We start from the raw sequence: 18,589 nt of genomic DNA, 5'->3' as shown, positions 1-18,589 counted from the left end.
TAAGTGAGTTTTCTGCATCATGGTGGGGTCATGCCCAAGACAGCCCAATCCCGAACACGAAAAGATTTCAGGGGTCTATAAATTGTAATTAGATAGGGACGTATTTCGGGTTGGGACCCTAACATTACACATACATACACACACAGAAAAGACAAAGTTATCTCAGTAAATATTGGATATAAAACTGGTCAAGTTATGTTAGACACAAATACTTTTGTTGTATGCTATTTTGTTGAATGTACTGCTCAACACCTATTTTTATTCTTGAAGGCTTCTGGGTGTGATGGAAATGAGATTCCTGACGAGATCAAACTGATTGGGTTTGCCCAGCTGAGTGTCAGCTGATATTTCCTGTTACCTGATCTGTGTGGAATGCTAGGATTAGCTGAAAGAGTTAGCACCTTAGACGGAATTCTGCTTCATTCCCCAGCACTTCACTGGACCCTACAGCCACTGCTTGGCTCGCCTTGAAACACTGCTAATATTCAAGAGAGAATTGATAAAACTCTGGAGGACACTTGAGGGTTCATGTCAGAAAAAATGTACAAGGATAAGATGTGTACCCAGGTGGTTATATTTATTAATATTAAGCAGCATATTAGTTTTATTTTTTATCATGTTACCTCTGCTTTTGGCATAGCTTTTTAATGTTTTTTAAAAGTAATTTATTGACAAAGTTGCTGCCATTTTGTTTTTGTTAATTTTTTGGGGATATTTTTAGGTTCATTTTAAAGATAAGCCAATATAATGATGATTTAAGTTTGAAGTATTGCACATTCAAAAATGTGTTTTATTTCTTAAATACATACTATATTTCACTGCAGTATGAGTTTTGAGTGAGCCATTGTCTGAATAAAATGATCCAAAGTATTGTGTATTTTAGCAAAGGAATGACTGAGATGTGTCCACTGTTCCTAACACAAAAGTCAAATGTTTTTTGGGTAAGGGAGGTGCCTTCTTAACCTTAAATTTAAAATGTGCCTGAGACGATAGTGTATGGGAACTGGTGAATAGTAGCTATTTGAAATGACAACAGCAGAAGTTGTATTTGTATTGCCACATAAATGCAGTGACACTTAAATAAGTAGATTCTAGCTGAATAATGCATTCTTGTGCAGATACTGTAAATACACAACTTGTTAAACCTTCAAGCTAAAATTACCATCCACTTTGGCCAGGGTAGGTGTTCCTGCACCTAGTCCTGTTGTACAAACTCCTGGCTACTCAGTCATTGAACTAATATAGTTAGTTGATAGTAGTTTGGATGGACTGAGTGCAGGGCTAATGTGAGTTTCTAACCATATATCATTTGGGAGAATATGATAACATATTTATACACTATTAAATAACAAACATGCTTTCTGTAGTGTCTAAATGCAAGATGACATTAGAAAATACATGACTTGCATTTAACCATTACAATTATCCATAAACAGTAAAAAAAAAAAAAAAAAAAAAAGTATTTTTGCAAACCAAACCTAACTGCACAGTTTGAGTAATGAAGACTAGTACCATTTGCTCTTACAAAAAGGTCTGTTTTTCCAGTTAAGATTAAAAAAAAAGGCAGCTTTAATTTATTAACATAACGACTGTAGTTAGAAATGTACATATCTACTTAATCTTTTGTCATATAAGGTAAGTTATTGTGTTAACTACCCTTGCTATTTATCCTGTTTAATTTAATTAACAGTAAAAAAATTGAAATAACTGCAAACAGCAACCAATAAACCATTGCACAACTGGCACGTGTTGCATTTTCATTTTTTTTATGTCTATTTCTTGTTTTAAGTTGTGATTTTGTTTCACCTATGTTTGTATTGGATGCATTGCTTCAATGCTCAAGTCCTGCCACAGATCTATTGCAAATAAAGAAATGACTTCCAATTAACTTTTTTTTTTTTTTTACAAATATGTAACCTCTGCTCTGTGTGGGCAGGTTCTTTGGAGTTGAGAAGGAACTGGAACATGCATTATTTGGGTTAAAATGGTGCTTTATATTCTAAAGTAGTGATGGAAGTAATTACTGTTTTCTTTTTCATCTGTAGCTTAACATTTGAAATATGGATGTTCCACTATTATACTGCAACATATTTAGAATAATTAAGTGGCAAGTTATGAATGAGTATAATTACCAGCTGGTACTAAAAATAAAACCGCAGGGATAGCTTACCTAAAACAAAAGCACAGTTGTATCTGCCGAGTAATACTGTGTTTTCGCAGTTGGAACCTGCCTGACAGGACCTAAAATTCTGTGTCTTAATAATCCTCCTAGGTGGTGTTAATCAGTCACATTGCCACTTAATATTTACTGTGACAAAGTGCCCACCCCTGTGTATATTATCTGTTATGTTGCATGTGGTTTGTTAAATGTTGGTGTATAGTCATTGGTACACTGGATATAAACAGGTCTGTGTAACACAAGTGTTTAAAATGTATATTTGTATTTAGGCACGAGGATTGCGCAGCACTTCATGTGCAAGTAAAAAGTAATAATATGTGAGCACAGGGAATTGCACTTTATTAATTCACGTGCAGTTGTACCGAGACTCCAACTGAATGATTGATTAGCAGTCGAGTCTTGGTGCAGCTACATAAAAACAGCATGTTTTCACCCACTCGCGGTTGGGTGTTCGGTGAGTGGAGAACGGGAGAGAGAGGAGGAGAAATCGTTTACAATTGCTATTGCGTGCTGGTGGAACCAGCACAATACTTGTGTGTTCAAAACTCACCGAACACCCAACCGCGAGTGGGTGAAAACATGCTGCTTTTATGCAGCTGTACCAAGACTCGACTGCTAATCAATCATTCAGTTGGAGTCTTGGTACAACTGCGCGTGAATTAATAAAGTGCAATTCCCTGTGCTCGCATATTACTTTTTACTTGCACATGAAGTGCTGTGCAATCCTCGTGCCTAAATACAAATATACATTTCAAACACTCGTGTTACACAGACCCGTTTATATCCCGTGTACCAATGACTATACACCAACATTTAACAAACCACATGCAACATAACAGATAATATACACAGGGGCGGGAACTTTGTCACATTTACACATCGGTTTCTGATTCCTCCCCATATTACAAGCACATAGAAAGTGAAAATAGGTACATTTCCATGTTCCTGGAACATTAATTTGCAGTGATCGCTTGAATGATCCAATGTTAAGCAGACCTCTGTAACAGTTGTGGATGAGTGGCATCATGATTGTACATAAAGCTGAAAAAAAACCTGAAACAGGAAAACTCTGGCAAGTAAATAATGATTGAAGTGACGAAACATGTAAAAGAGAATGTTTTCTTACCTTAATACGACAGTAACTGTTGTAGATTCTTCTCAATTTCTCACATAAATGGTAAGAACAAGGATATTAGTTATTAAAGATGCATGTCACACATTTCCTGATTTATACTAAAATGTGATTTATTTGTTTGATGCGTATATTCTACCTGTGAGCCTGGACATGTTGATTTACCAGAAACCAAACCTTTGTTAACAAGCAGTGTTATGTGATGCACTACCATTATGGATTCTTACCTGTCAGTGAGATGAGGTTTAATAGCTCTTTAATTATGACTACTGATGAGCTTGGCTGTTTTGCATAGTGGTAATAGGCTTGCTTGTGGTGTGTGTGGTTGCTGGTTACACCAGGCTTGTTTGATTTCCGTAAAGCAGCTATTTTGATGAAAATCTGCTATATTATATTACTATATGGTGCTTCTGCTGTTTGCAAATGCATACCTAAGCAAATCCAATAGGAATCACTCTAGACCTCATGAGATGTGCTGTAAAGTACACCATAATGTTTAATAATGTTTATTTTAATGTAAAAAGGTGTCATACTGTACATTACAATAATCTGCAATAGGAAAAATGTAATTTTGCTTGCATGGTAAAATCACAACAGTTCATATACTACATAATAAAAACTAAATTACAAGCAGCTCAATTAAATTGGCTCTGATATTATCAGGCCAGTTTAAATTGTTGTCTTATGGTTCATGTAATACAAAATATATTTATCTACAATAATTTCTTTAGCAGTTAATACATTAGATACTCCACATTCACATGAACAATACATTCACATAGGAATGTAAATAACATTGTAAATTTCACTTTTACAACAGGATATGTATGCCAAATAATACATACTGGTGTTGAAGAAAAATTACAAAGACCTGTACATACATCATAATAAAAACACAGCCTTTACATCAAGCATCAATAAGCTTTACGCAGTTGATTTTTAACACTGAGATATATTGATGATCATAATCATTTTTTTGATTTTGATTTTTTTTCTTTTTTACAATACATTCACCCAAGCCAATTTCATATGACAGGGATATTAAATTAATAAAGACATTCAAAACTGGCCTCAGAATTCAGGAATTTTACATATAATTAACTTTGCATATCTTTAAGACATGTACTTGTTGGCAATTAATTAGCTGAAGCATAATCAATCAATGAACAAACGCTTTCGGTGCAAAGTAGCAGCAGAACAGCAATCGACCATAATGAACTTCAGTTTTTGCTTAGGAGTGTTGCTCCTACAAATAAATAGTTCACTGTCAATCAAAATGCTTTACATTATTTCCTGCTTGACTATATATTATAATTTAACCTTCTTTAGTGTTTAATGATATACAATGTGCAACAACTTATCTATATATATGTGTTGCTGGCTTCTATTGGTTTGCCAAGTGACTAATAGTTTCAAGACACTAATAAATAATAATTAAAAAAAACATGTTGTAAAATATACATCAGTGTCGTATTTATTGAAACATACACATGCACTTATAGAACCACATCTGTTAATTAACTCCCTGCAAAGCTAAATATCAGTAAACACATACAGCTTTATGATAAAATAAATGTCCAAAACCTATAAATGCATAGTGACATGTATAAATTACCAGATGGACCATCTTATTACTTGAGTATTAAACTCAAACAAATAAGTATATATGTACATCAGGTACAGCATTAACATCTGAGATGCTTCTTGCTTGACATGTCGTTCCAAATCCGATGCATTTCTTCAGGAGAGATCTGGTGCACTGTGATAACTCTTCGGTATCTACACAGGCTGTAAGCCATTTTCCAGTGGTTGAAGCCACTGTTTTGAAAAGGGTGGATGCCCAGTTTGCGCATACACATGCCGACGTAGACATCCTCAAGGTGGAGCAGCGTGGTGTGAAGTGAGGTTTTGTAAATGAGTTCTGCAACATCTGTAGAAAACACATAACCAGTGCCGGAACAGAAGGGTGGGTACTTATTTTCAGGGTATAAATCCCTGGGCATGTACCATTTACTGCGGACATCCCTGATTGGACCTCCATTGATGACGTAGCCAGTGAAGTATCTTCTTCTTGGCTTTGTTGTTGGCTTCAGTAGTTTGTAGACCAGATTATCCATATTTACAAAAATATCACTGTCTGTTTTCATGACATACTTTGCCTTTGGGCAGAAAGTGGTCACCCACCTCATGCCCATTAATGTTTTCAGGGTAAGATTATGATAAGAATCTATAAAGTCTTCCACAACGATGTCATGGAAAATCTGGCTCTCCTGTTCTACCATTTGATTTAAAACAGGGTCTGTATTTTGGCCAAGAAGAAACAACGTGATGATTTTGATGTCATTACAATTATTTTCGTCTCCCCAAGTCTCTCGGATGGCTTGCCTGGCATCAAACTCTTTGTGCGTCGTGCTAATGAGGATAACCAGAAAGGGAGTGTTGGCTTCACATTTTTTAGGCTCGTTTATGAGAAATTCAAAGGAATGCGGATTCAAAGGGCGAGTTCGAATGTTGTTGAAAGTTATGTTTCTTTTCGTCACTACCTGTCTTTGACTAATTGATGTATGGCCTACATATGAAGATGATTGGCGGGTTACACTTAAGTACCAGAGAGCACTTGCCCAGCAAACAACTGTCAAAACATATAAGCATGAGACCTTTGAAGGCATTATGTTGCATTTACTTCTGTTTAGTGGACTGAACTTGAAATAGCTTTCTTCCTATTAGTGATGTTTTTTCAAACAGCATTATGCTGTTCAGACTGAACATTTGACATTAAAAGCCAACAACGATGATGGTTCATGGTTCGGTCTGAGGAGTTTTTTTTTATATACAGGACAGTCATTTTTATAATGACATAAAGGCATGCTTTGAAGGTTCAGAATCCATCTGTTTCTCCATTTAATGCTGTAAAACAGAACGAAAAAAGAAAAAAAAAAATGAATGTATTAACATTCCAAGTGTCAGCATTGGGCTGGAAATTACAGTAATGAGGATACACAGTGTGTAGCTACCCAATAGTTTCACTGTACACAAAATATCCACTGTAGCCATAATGCATTGCTTGCTATTTTCTATTGGAAAGACAAGTCTCCACATGTTTTTTTTTCACATCCTAGTCAGCTGCAAATCAACAAAAATATGTATTATGTTGGACATCTTACAAGGATCTCTGATGCTTAAGTAAATCAATTATTGTCTGTAAGGATGCATTTTGAACCTTGTTCAGTTTTGCTTCTATTTTACTAGCTTCTGTGTCACTTAAACAACCAGCCCGTTGGAGAGGTCACATCACTGTTGACCTCTTTAGTGTCAGACCAAATTAGATGTGACAAAAACAAAAATGTAGACATGTGCAGCTTTGGGGGACATCTGGTAATATATACAGTGCTTGCATAAAGAGATTTCAGTCAAGCCATTTACATTTGATAGCCGTTTGATCACCTTCATAACACAACATCCAAACAACATTACAACTGTCTTTCCAGAACAAGCGAAATGGATAGACTGTCACATGTGCGATGTGTTCAGTGATGTCATTTGGGTATTTTAGGGGCGTGCAACACCCAGCTAACATCCCTACGACAACTTTTTGGATGGGATGTAAAAACCGAGGTCCTGTTGTAAGTGACTGCAGCAGCAGCTGTTGATGCATACTTCACCCCCTAGTCTCTGTAAGTCACTTTAGATAAAAGTGTCTGCTAAATTATTAATTCATTCAAAATTTCACTCCTTTTTTACTTTTCTTGGTACACACTGGGGAATAGCAATGCGTTATTTATTATTGCTGGTGCAGGCAATATAGTTTTTGACCTTGGAGGATACAGCTAAATGAAAGTGAAGTCAGCAGAATCATTAGTATTTACCTTTACTTTTCAAAGGGAGTGTTTCATGTCAAGAGTCTTTTGCCACTGCTTTGAACGGACTGCTAAAGGACTGGAAGTGTGAGGATTAAGGTCCATAACAGCAGAGGATTTTACTAATAGACAGAAGTCCTGCAAATGTTACAGCTGTCTGAGAAACAAACAGCAGTTTTAATGAACCTGGGCATTTAATATCTCTAAACCTTACTTGTTAAAACACTATTTTCATTCAAAGACTGTTTAACATAAGAATGTCTTAGCTGGTTAAGCCGACAGCTGCTTGTCTGTTTATTCTTGTACTGATGTACACATAAAACAATCAATTCACTCCCACACCAGATGACTAACGCTGTCTGAATTGGTGGCTCAGTAAAATCCATTCTACCATCTGTTTGGATGTTCTGTTACCACTTTAATATTCAGCATATAATATGCACAGCCACATTTGTATTATTATTCAGGTTTCTGTCTGCCTAATCAGTTATGTAAATTCTTACTCTAGGTGTTTTTTTGTTTTTTTTTTTGGGGGGGGGGGTGGATCGTGAATGGCCAAGCCATTTTTAAACAAGCAATTAAGAACCCCTACCACAGCTATAAATACAAAATTAGAGTTAACAGTAGTATGAAGTAGATCACTATGACCTACATCCAGTATGTGCATGTTTAAAAATGTGAGGGCACTGTGCAACGTGATTGAACTAGCTATTGGAGGGGGCGGGGCTTAGGGTACTTTAGGGGGACGTGACTCCGTAATCAGTTCCTTTGTTGTGGTTAATGGGAGGAAACGAGGACTCTGAAATCGCAAGTTAAGTGTTTGGTTTGTTTTGAATAATTGTGTAAATTTGTCTTTGCCAGATGGCTAATACGAATCCGGGAGCTGCTGCTTCAAGCCAGCAATAAGCCCGGACTTCACTGCACCTGTCAAACAAGCAAACACCACTGTTTAAAGCATTGCACTTGCACCTAGAGCACGCATATTTTGCCCTGACTGACACTCTGTGTTTTGCAGTTTTTGGCTAATAAATGTAGCTTGAAAATGCCCCTAGAGCATCCTATTAAAAACATCAACGTCACCAGAGACGTGTTCTATATCGGTGTTGTGTGGCTGTGTTTTGTATTATTAGTTTGGGACTGCAACCCCTTGGTTTATATGCTGGCAATACCCATAGTTTGGTAGAGCCAGCATTTTTAAACAGTCAAGGCGACCATTACAAGAAAAATAACATAACCTGAACCGTGTGGTTGTCGTTGTCAGGGGCATCTGCGTCACCCCTTCACCTACACAGTGCCACCCACATGTACATACAGACATTACCACAGCCTTCTGCTCTCTTTGAGAGCAAGTGGATATTAACGACTGCTGTAAACGATACTTTAGTTATTAATTTTAATCCATTCTTTGACTCTGATTTATTCATTTGCTTTATTTCAAGCATTTATATTAGTAATTTTGTCTGTAATTATATTAAAAATTACAAACTGCCTGGTCTGAAAAACATAACTGTCCATTTTTTTTTCTTATTATTTTACTCAATATACTGGTTAAAAAAAGAAAAGGACACATTTAAAACATTATACATTTTTTAAAACATTACAGCAGAAAACTGTGAAATAATCCACCTTGTTAAAAGCTTTCTCTACTTTTACTGTTATTAAAGGCTTGTTTAAAGTAAGGATGAAGAGTTACCTATAAAGTATGCAGAATAATGCAATCAAAGAAACAAGCACAGCACAGCTTTAACCCACACCTTCATTGACTGCTGTATGACAGCTTTTAAAGTCAGTGTTTTGCTGAAACAAATCACCCCACAAATAATGTTGCAGGCACTTTCCACTATGCTAAGTATTTTCTGGCTTAAAGACGACAAGGACAGAGTTTATTTCTTCTGTAACACCTGTCATGTAAGTATCTCACTGAAACTCATATTGTATGTACCTTCCCCTAAGATTGCATTTGAATTATTCTAGAGATATTCAATAGAGTGTATGGACTGAAAATGTGGGATGAACTGAAAAATTCACCAAGTGCTTTATACGCTGAAAGTGTAACCCTAAATTACTGTTACACCTTCTTCACTGCTATGCTTTAATTTTGTTGTTGCAACCTGCAACACTCAAATATTGAACTAAACTAAACGATAGTAGTAAACCTCAGCTGCTACCCAGAAAAATTGGAGAAGAACCTGATATAGTTTATCGGTATTGTAAGTTGTACTGTAGTATCAATACAAAGCTGTTGATGATAGTCATATAGACACAAAGTGATTGTGGAATGGGTCTGCTGCAGTATTCTGATGACATCAAACCACTCTAACAAAACAGAATCACTCTAACAAAACTTTGCATGTGTACTTTTAAGAATCAGGATATTTAAGAAAACTCCTGACCAACAGCAAATAGTATCTAACATATACGTTGATTTTTCACTGTGAAATACAGTACATGGCCTCACAGCCACATGACTAAAAAGAGTACTCTAAAGAAACTGAACACCTAACCTCAAGTTAAGTTTAGTAGAATATGTAACCTACAGCTGTATATGTAATTTAATGTTGACCTCTGTTGCTAAAAAAAAATACATGTACATTTCAAACCTTTAGTTAACTTCTGGTTTAGTTCATTCTCTTTGTATCTTCTTTTTCCCTGGGTAGGGTAAAGCACACTTGATCCTTAGAGCTTGTTTGCCTGACAACACATCAAGAGTAATTAAGTTATTGGCAGCTGCAGCTGTCACTTACTGCACTCATTTTTACATTCTCTCCTTCTCTCTGTCTCTGTCTCTCTCTCTCTCAACCTCTCATTTACCCCCTCTCATATGTAGCTTCCACTCTCATGAATCAACTCTGCTGTGTAAAAAGAAGACATGACATCATCAGAAGATGACGATGACTGACAGCCATTTTTCCTAGCAATGTGAATTTCCTTTCTGAGCGAATGACTTCATCTTACCTCTACTGGTGTCACATTGAGTGTGCATGTCTCTGTGTGCTGCTAAACATGTCAGTACATGTCACCCCCCCACCATGACTATAAATTCAAAATCAGAGCAATCAGTATGATAAAAAGTTAAGTTAAAGTTATGACAGATATCAACAGTATGTACATTTATTATTGATTATCCAGATATGTACAATATGTGTGTGACATATAGAAGGAAGGATAAATGGACAGAGACCCCCCCCCCATACCCCAGAATATGATACGCTTAAAAACCTAAACTAAATAATGTTAATACCACGGTTTATGACAATCTAGATATTCTATGTGACATACAGATGGATACAGTGACAGAATTATATTATCTCAATAATTTATGCTAAGTATGACCACATTTCATAATAATTGGATAAGCGTTTTTCCAGATCTGTGGAGAAATATTTGAAGTGTTACATACGTACATATGTCCTTACTGGTGTACGTACAACTGTCTCCACTACTGCATATCATTCACAGGGTTTCAACACCCAAGTACTAAACTTGTTAACATAGTCATAACTTACATTGACCATTACATGAAGGTGTGGAGTCACTACTTTACAAAATAACTTATCATGGGAGTGCTCTCCCTGGAGAACCATACCTAAACAACATGAATCACAAACAACAGATACAATAGATATTTCATTTTAATTAAAAGTTTCAAAAGAATATGTTTTTCATTGGCTACTTTAAAAAACAATTTAGCTCTTCAAATAGTATTCCATTTTTTTCATATTTCAGTCAGATGAACAAAATCGCATCTAAACCTGTGTTTTAGTCCACAATAGGTAACCATTTTAACCACATGATATTAAAATCAGTAGTCGTTCTCTTCAATAAAGGCTTTTTGTCATTTACCATTTAACCATACAATGATTAACTATGTATTTGCACTCAAGTACACACACAAACACTATAACTAATTATTATTTATGTAAAAGAGGGGGGTATTCAGTTGCTATGGAAACTGACAGTAGGCTGTAATGAATAAGCCTGGGTAGTGGAGCTGAACACTACAGAAAACCTCCTCTGCTGCCTTGTGACTATTTAGAACATAAGAAAGTTTACAAATGAGAGGAGGCCATTCGGCCCATCTTGCTCATTTGGTTGTTAGTAGCTTATTGATCCCAGAATCTCATCAAACAGCTTCTTTAAGGATCCCGGGGTGTCAGCTTCAACAACGTTACTGGGGAGTTGGCTCCAGATTCCCACGATTCTCTGTGTAAAAAAGTGCCTCCTATTTTCTGTACTGAATGCCCCTTTATCTAATTTCCATTTGTAACTCCTTGAGTCCTTGTTTCTTTTTTCAGGTTGAAAAAGTCCCTTGGGTTGATATTGTCAATACCTTTTACAATTTTGAATGCTTGAATCATAAATTGGCTTAAATAGCATCATTAGACAGTTAATGTAATTTTTAAACAATGTAATGATATATTATTATTAGTGCTTTGTTAACAATCACTCCAGTGATTCAGTTACCAATTACCAATAGATTGCAACGGCCCTGATTATTTAAAATGGCAGCTTTAGATTGGTATAAAACTCCAGGTACCACAGTTGAGTTCATGTTACTTTAAATAAAAATAATATCTTGTCACGTAATGACTTAAATGACAGCACTCAACATTTTAAAAAACACATATACTTTTGAAGTTTAATACCTTTAATACAGATTTTGCACAACATTAGTATTAATATGGATATAACAGGCCTGAAAAAACACAAGAATGATATAAAAGCATACAGGCAACAAAGCTTTTATTTTACTATGGTTTATTTTACAGTCATCCCTTTCAATGTCTGATGCTGTCTGAATACGATACATTTGTCTAAGAAGCTTTTGCAGTTTTTTTTTCTAGCTTCCTGTAGCGCACCCCAGTAATCCTCACCAAAGGATCGCAGGCCCTGTACAGTATTCATTTAATACAGTCTAAACTCTTCTTACCATTACTCTAAGAACCAAACTAGACTTCTTCTACAGGTGATTTAACTTGAGAAAAAAAAAAAAGTATTTACGCAGCTTTAAGGCAGTTTCAATTCATATTAAAAACAGAGCAAGGATACAGGAGTTAATTAAAAAGAAAGGGCTTTGTTCTTTAATCAGTGCTTGCAATGCTTCTGTTTGCTGATGCAGTCCTGTTGCTCACTATTTCACAAGGCACATTTGCTGCTTTTTTGCTGCTTAGTGGTGCATGAAGGTCTTACAGGGTATTTTCTAAAGTGTCCGTTTTCTTTCTGAATCTTTTAATTACATTTGAATTGATAATAAGGGGTCCCACTGTGCTAACAGCGCTCTGCATGTGGCATGATAATAGACACGTGAACTTACTGAGAATGGGAATATGGTAAGCATTTTGGTAACTAAAATACATTCCAGCAGGATGTTGAGTTTTACTAAACAACATGGCTTACTGTATATTCTGGATCAACAGATACAATATTGGTTCTTCCTTTATCTAGTCAGTCCCAGCTGGGGGAAAACATTTGCTTGTCTGTTTGCAACCCTTTAGGAATCTAATGGAAGCTGGGATCAGTTGTGGTAGGCGTGATATATCAAAACTTTTATAGGAACTGCACAATGCATAATATTTTGGAAATAATGTATTTCAAAAACAACAATAAAGATAAACTCCTGCATCCATTCCAGCAGCAACACCACTGGTCGCTAGAGTTAATAAGAGGTGAGAAAATACATTTTTAAAACCTTGGTTAACATGCCTATAATGCGGCGAAGATGCAGAAAAATCTGTTTCTAAAACATTTACTACATTTTTATAAAATGTTTACTTCAAATGCTAAGTTACTCGGCTGCTTTCAGTTATTTCCTCCTTCGGTTTTCTTTTTTAAAGGCACGTTTTTTCATCACCTATATCACGAAACTGCCCCAACAAAAGAATAGCAGGTTACCATCATAGCCAGAAGGGTTGTTATGTACAGGAGTCAGACAGAAAAATGAAACATCATAAAGTAACTGGCTGAGACAAATGGGGAGTAGTAGAAAGATGGCTTGAAGTCTCCTAAAGTAAAAAACTGAGAATAGAGAATAGAAATGCAAATGGTTGCTATTATAGCTAACAATCAGTTAGTGCATGTTTGTTCATCCAATCAATACATTAAAAAATTATTCATTGTACCAAAAAAAAATTATTCATTGTACCAATCAGATGTGATGGTGCCTCATGCTGTTTTAAAATAATTTGTCCATTTTTCAGAAGACTGTCACTTTGTAAGTATAAAAGCATTTGTTGTAGAGACTTAATAATAAAAGAAGCAGCGGTGTGTAACTTTTTGGCTTCTATAACGACAGAATCACAGGTTTGAAGGGCGAAGAAAGATTGCGCTCCAGTATCCTTCAATCGTGTTCAGTTGCATGCTAAAATATGGTTCCCTGAAACACTCTTCCATAGTTCACGAGTCTGCCCATTTTAGTTCATCAGAAAACAGAACTACTCAAGCACTTGCTACTTTTTTATTCTGTTCATTAACCTTGAAGACAGAAATTAATTTAGTTGAAACATCTGTCATCTAATTTTCTTTTTGTATTAATATTATTTCTTTCGGTAAACTCCAAAGCAAAACTGCAGACTGTAGGAAGCAAAACAAAAATGTCAACAAATGAAAACACTAAATCCACAAATTGGATCTTTTTCACAATATATTTACAGGTTGTTTGTTGGAGTGTTTTGCAAATCTTTTAGTTTTGACAGTTCTTTGAAAACTAGGAATGTACTGTAAATGAAAATGTATTGTAAAGTGATTTATTTAATTAAAATGGCTTTAAGAAACAGTCCTTAAAGTGTTGTGAACATGACCCATTATCTTTGATATATTGACTGCAACAGTAAATGACTCTTATAGTATCAGGTAAAAATTAAGAACAATTCAAACTACTGGTACTGTATATCATTCTGTGGTAACACGTCAAGTAGACAAACATTTTAGCTAATGCTTTCATCACTGTATTGATTACAAAATGAAGGTTATGCAGGTAACTGAAAAAGTGTGCATAAAATCTGTCCTATGCAATACAATATTTAAAGGTTATCAGACCCACAGTTTATTAAATATGATGACATAAACAATTCTGACACTGGAGTTTCTAACATGCTTTAAATGTTCATTAATTGTACCACTCACACTGTCTAGCACTCCATATATCAATTAACAGTTTATGTCCCTCAAAGTATAAGACTAGAACTCACACTACCAGGGCCGGCCTTAAGGCAAGGTGAGCGAAGCGGTCGCCAAGGGCTCTCACCTGTTAGGGGCCCCGCACTCAACCGGACTGCCGTGAGATTTAATGTGTTTGTTACTTTGGTACAAATTTGGCACTATGGTGCTACATTCTAGCAGTAGGATACCTCACATTAAATTCTGGCACCAGTAGACAGGTTTACATTTTTTTTTTAATTATTTTTTTATTCCTTAGTTACCATAGACGATAGTTTCACATTAGGTCTGGACTGCTCACATGACCCCCCCACACTCATGCACAGGAGAGATTTATTTATTTATGTATTTATTTCTGGCTGGTTATTCTTGCCGCCGACCTGTCAGAACCCACTTATAGTAGGGCATTACAGTATTTTTCAATAGACCTACTATTTTAAAATACGTGATATGTTTAAAGTAGACTGGAATTTTGAGTGCTTTGAAGTTGTGAATTATATAAAATGCTAAAGTCTGACAAACAAACTGAAACAAGTATTCATTAATATTTTAATATTTAATTACTGTATCTCAATGTTAGTGTATGTAGGTGTATATGATTAGATGATGCACCCATATACTCACTTTAAGATGCGGTTGCTACTGTAGCATTCATTTGATGTTCTGGACCCCACATATAATCATCACCGTCTAGGGCCCTGTAAATTACCTTAAGAGGAATGGACTGAGGTATCTAATGAGTTCTGCACATTATTTATAAAGCCTTGACTAGAATTCCAGCTTTCGTCCAGACAATCATTCCAAACAGACTAGAGCAGTCATCTAATGGTAGCTAATATTAAAGTTCTCTTTAAGTTTAGGTTGGAAATAAAAAAAATAAAAAAATAAAAGTGCTTCAAATAAGAAGAATCGTCTATCATGCATTGAAGTGAAACAGCTTTAAAACAGCTCTTATAATGAAGAAGCTAAAGGAAAGGTTCAAGACTGGTTGTTACATGCGAGTGATTCAGAGCCCTGGAGGTGTCAGACCAACAGCAAAATCAGATTCCCTTTCTCTGCTTCTTCTCAGGGCTGTCAGCCCTTTGCTCTCCACTCTGTTAACTGTTTATTCTCTCCAGTCCCAGAATGAAAAAAAAAAATTCTAAAATGATTCTCCTCAAGCTTTGACCTGCCCTTTATCATAACTTCCAAAGAATATTCTGAGAACATTTTGAAAAGCATTCTTTCTGAAAAAAAACTGGGGATCCTTGGGGTGGAGGTCCGCAAGAGGGTTTCTCCCAACAAAGCAATGGGTTAACTTCAACTATTAATTACCTGGTCCTATCTTAACCCTTATACAACTAAAGGTGGTGATTGAAAAAGAGAATAACATTTGCATTTCTGCAGATTCACTGGGGCCTGGTGAGGGAATGGCAGCCACACTTAGAATAAAAAATGTTATGGGGAGGCCTTGAGTCATGAAAGTTTGGGATCTACATGCTTCCCTTGGGTCACCTCATCCGCCAAAATAGCCTCATGTTTCACTCCTATACAGATGACACCCAGCTCTACCTAAAACTCAATTCTGGATGTCCCTGTGCCATGGTCCAACTCTCAGTTTACATCCAAGACATTGAGGCCTGGATGCCTGCCAATTTTCTTCAGCTCATCATTAACAAATCTGAACTTCTTCTAGTAGGATCGAATACTCAACTCAAGAATCTCAATTTTGCTGTGTGACAGAAATATAATAATTCCTGATGGTAAATCTCCCTCCTGACCTGTGAGGGTGTAGGAAAAGGGAACAGAGTACCCTGGACTGGGTGACCTGACAATTCATTCCCAGGGTTTAAAGGAAGTTGGTCATCTAGAAAGGGGGTGGAACTCCGGTGCACTAACTCATCGACCCGGAAGGGAAACAATGTGGCACCCACGGATTGGAGGAGGGGTTGCAATCGCTTACCAAGGGGTCATGAGTGACGGTACAAATAGGGGACGGTGAGACGTGATCTCTTCCTTCGTTAATGGTTAAGGAACAACCCGGAAGGACCAGTATTGTGTGTATCATATCGTGAATGTTTTGACTGTTTGTCTCTAATTGTTACCTGTTGTTATTATTAGTAGACGGCTAACACGTTCTGGAGCTGTCACAGGAGGTCAGCATTAACTTTGACATCACTTCCCCTGTACCACGATAACTTGTATTTGCATCACGAGCACTACAGCACTCACCCAGGACTAGTGGCTGTGTTTGTATATTGTGGAAGTATTAACTGTGTGTTTATGATATAGAACAGTGCAATACACATAACTGTGTATTGCTTGGGATTATTGTTTTGGTCACCAGACCTGGATTAAAAATGTTCTGATTGGATTATCACTGTCTGTTCTTCATTGTGCACTGCATAACTCCTACACCTGTACCCTGCGAACCACTTTGCCACATGCTGCCTTGAACCTTGAAAAGTGCTGCCTTCCCCCACTGTACGAAGCCTTGTTTTACTTCTGGATAGTAACCTCTCCTTTGATTCCCAGATCTCCTCTGTAGTCAAATCCTCTTCCTACCATTCCGAAACATCTCAAAGGTCCATCCCTACCTTTCCCTCCCGGATGCAGATATACTCTGTCATGCATTCATCTCCTCTCCACTCGACTACTTCAACTCTCTCTATGGTGGTCTTCCGTCATGAACCATAAACCGATTGCAGCTAGTTCAAAATGTTGCTGCTAGGATCCTTACCAGATGTAAAAAACATGATCACAATATCCCGGCTTGCCAACTGCACTGGCTACCTGTAAAGTTCAGGATTGCTTTAAAAATTCACCTGCTTGCTTACAAGGCCCTTCATCACACAGGTCCAGAGTATCTCTCCAACCTGCTGACCCGCTATGTCCCTGCAAGCTGAGGTCCTCTGACTCAGGCTTGCTTGTTATCCCCAAGCAAAAGTGCACAACACTCAGAGAGCGCTCCTTCAGCTTAATGGCCCCAACTCTCTGGAACTCTCCCCAACTTTAGTGCATATAGCTCCCATTCATTCACTTTAAATCAACTCTTAAGACCCACTTGTTCTAGCTTGCTTTCAATGCTCTTCAAGCCAGATATCTGTTATTAGCTGTTGTCTAAATTGCTATTTCAGGTTTTTCACTCCATCTTATTTGTGTGATTCTGTATCCACAATGATTAGAATTCACATCCTAGCCTTGTATTTAATGTATTATGCCTGTATCTAATGTATTTGCATTGTTGGTTTTACTGTTTGTATGTAATGTACTATTCCCTGTATTTCACAGTATTTATTGTATTCTGCATTGTTCCTCACTATCTTGTAAAGCACTTTGTGATGGTGGTCCACTATAAAAGGTGCTAGATAAAATAAATATTGATTGATCTCTTGACCTAGAGTATAATTCACAAAACGAAGCTTAATGAAATAACAGCTCCTGTAAACAGCAGTACATTATACTTTATTAACCTGCTACCTTATGTTAGTATCCAGAGGCACACAACCTTCAACATGTTCTCTTCAACACATTTCTCTTTTTTTTAAACTTAAATACTGTGTTCCACCTAAAAGGCAGCTCAGAGCTACTGATAATACATTTACACTAATTACACAGTTTGACTGATGCTAGCATATTACCATAGCAGCACGACGATGAAACTGAACTTCGCTCTGCACTGAATTTCCACACATTTGACTCTCAAAACCCTAAATTAGTATGCTAAACAAAAAAAATAATTCTCCTTTTTCTTTTGTGTCTGCAATATCATTTTCCTGATTCCTTTAATTACTAGTCTCAGAAAGACCCAGGCATTAGACACACATTGCTTTTTGAATTGAATTAAATTGAGTTCTTTAATTACTTCACTTTGTATTGGTCTTTTTAATATGGGTAGAGGCAGGTTAGTAGATTTGTGTTGGAGATATATCTAATCTAACATGTTGATCCCCAGTGGGGAAGAAAGTAAATGAATACAAAAGCACAGCGTCACTGTGCATTGGATACAATCAGGTCATAAGAGCTTCACCATTGCATACGGGTCCTTCCTGAAGCATAGACTCAGTGGTTGTGTTGCCATGTCAACTTGTCCACTAGGGGCTTGTCTGAGACCACTGAATTTATTTTAGTTATGACTAGAGCCATATTCAAACCCTAGTCTCCAAATGTGCAAGGCATGAAAAGCTAATGAAAGGCTAATGAAATATCCTGCACTGAACAATGATTTTTTAAATGATTTTTTTAAAGACAGAAGGCTGCTGGGAGGCCAAAAAGCCTGGGGCCTAA

The 18,589-nt window shown here is 36.6% G+C and overlaps 2 protein-coding genes across 4 annotated transcripts in view; one reads left to right on the top strand and one right to left on the bottom strand.

The window, feature by feature from the left end:
* The window catches only part of LOC121322689 (STE20/SPS1-related proline-alanine-rich protein kinase-like), a 28,605-nt gene extending 26,765 nt beyond the window's left edge, over window positions 1–1,840 (top strand). For both annotated transcript variants that reach the window (XM_041262891.1, XM_041262892.1), the window contains one exon: window positions 271–1,840. In XM_041262891.1, the coding sequence (XP_041118825.1) occupies window positions 271–345 (75 nt within the window). In that variant the 3' untranslated portion in view covers window positions 346–1,840. The remainder of the gene's footprint in view (window positions 1–270) is intronic.
* Window positions 1,841–3,792: 1,952 nt separating this feature from the next.
* LOC121323074 (beta-1,3-galactosyltransferase 1) overlaps window positions 3,793–18,589 on the bottom strand; it is an 86,476-nt gene continuing 71,679 nt past the window's right edge. The window contains exons 1-2 of one of the 2 annotated variants that reach the window (XM_041263807.1): window positions 9,769–9,852; window positions 3,793–6,218 (exon numbers count right to left, since the gene is read on the bottom strand). In XM_041263807.1, the coding sequence (XP_041119741.1) occupies window positions 4,997–5,980 (984 nt within the window). In that variant the 5' untranslated portion in view covers window positions 5,981–6,218; window positions 9,769–9,852 and the 3' untranslated portion in view covers window positions 3,793–4,996. Of the gene's footprint in view, window positions 6,219–9,768; window positions 9,853–18,589 lie in introns of those variants that run through there. The other variant, XM_041263806.1, reaches the window with a different exon arrangement.

The sequence above is a fragment of the Polyodon spathula genome, chromosome 11 (assembly GCF_017654505.1).
Source record: "Polyodon spathula isolate WHYD16114869_AA chromosome 11, ASM1765450v1, whole genome shotgun sequence".
In the NCBI taxonomy this organism is placed as follows: Eukaryota; Metazoa; Chordata; class Actinopteri; order Acipenseriformes; family Polyodontidae; genus Polyodon; species Polyodon spathula.
The sequence above is the reverse complement of the archived record's forward strand: the minus strand, read 5'-3'. Positions and strand labels throughout refer to the sequence as shown.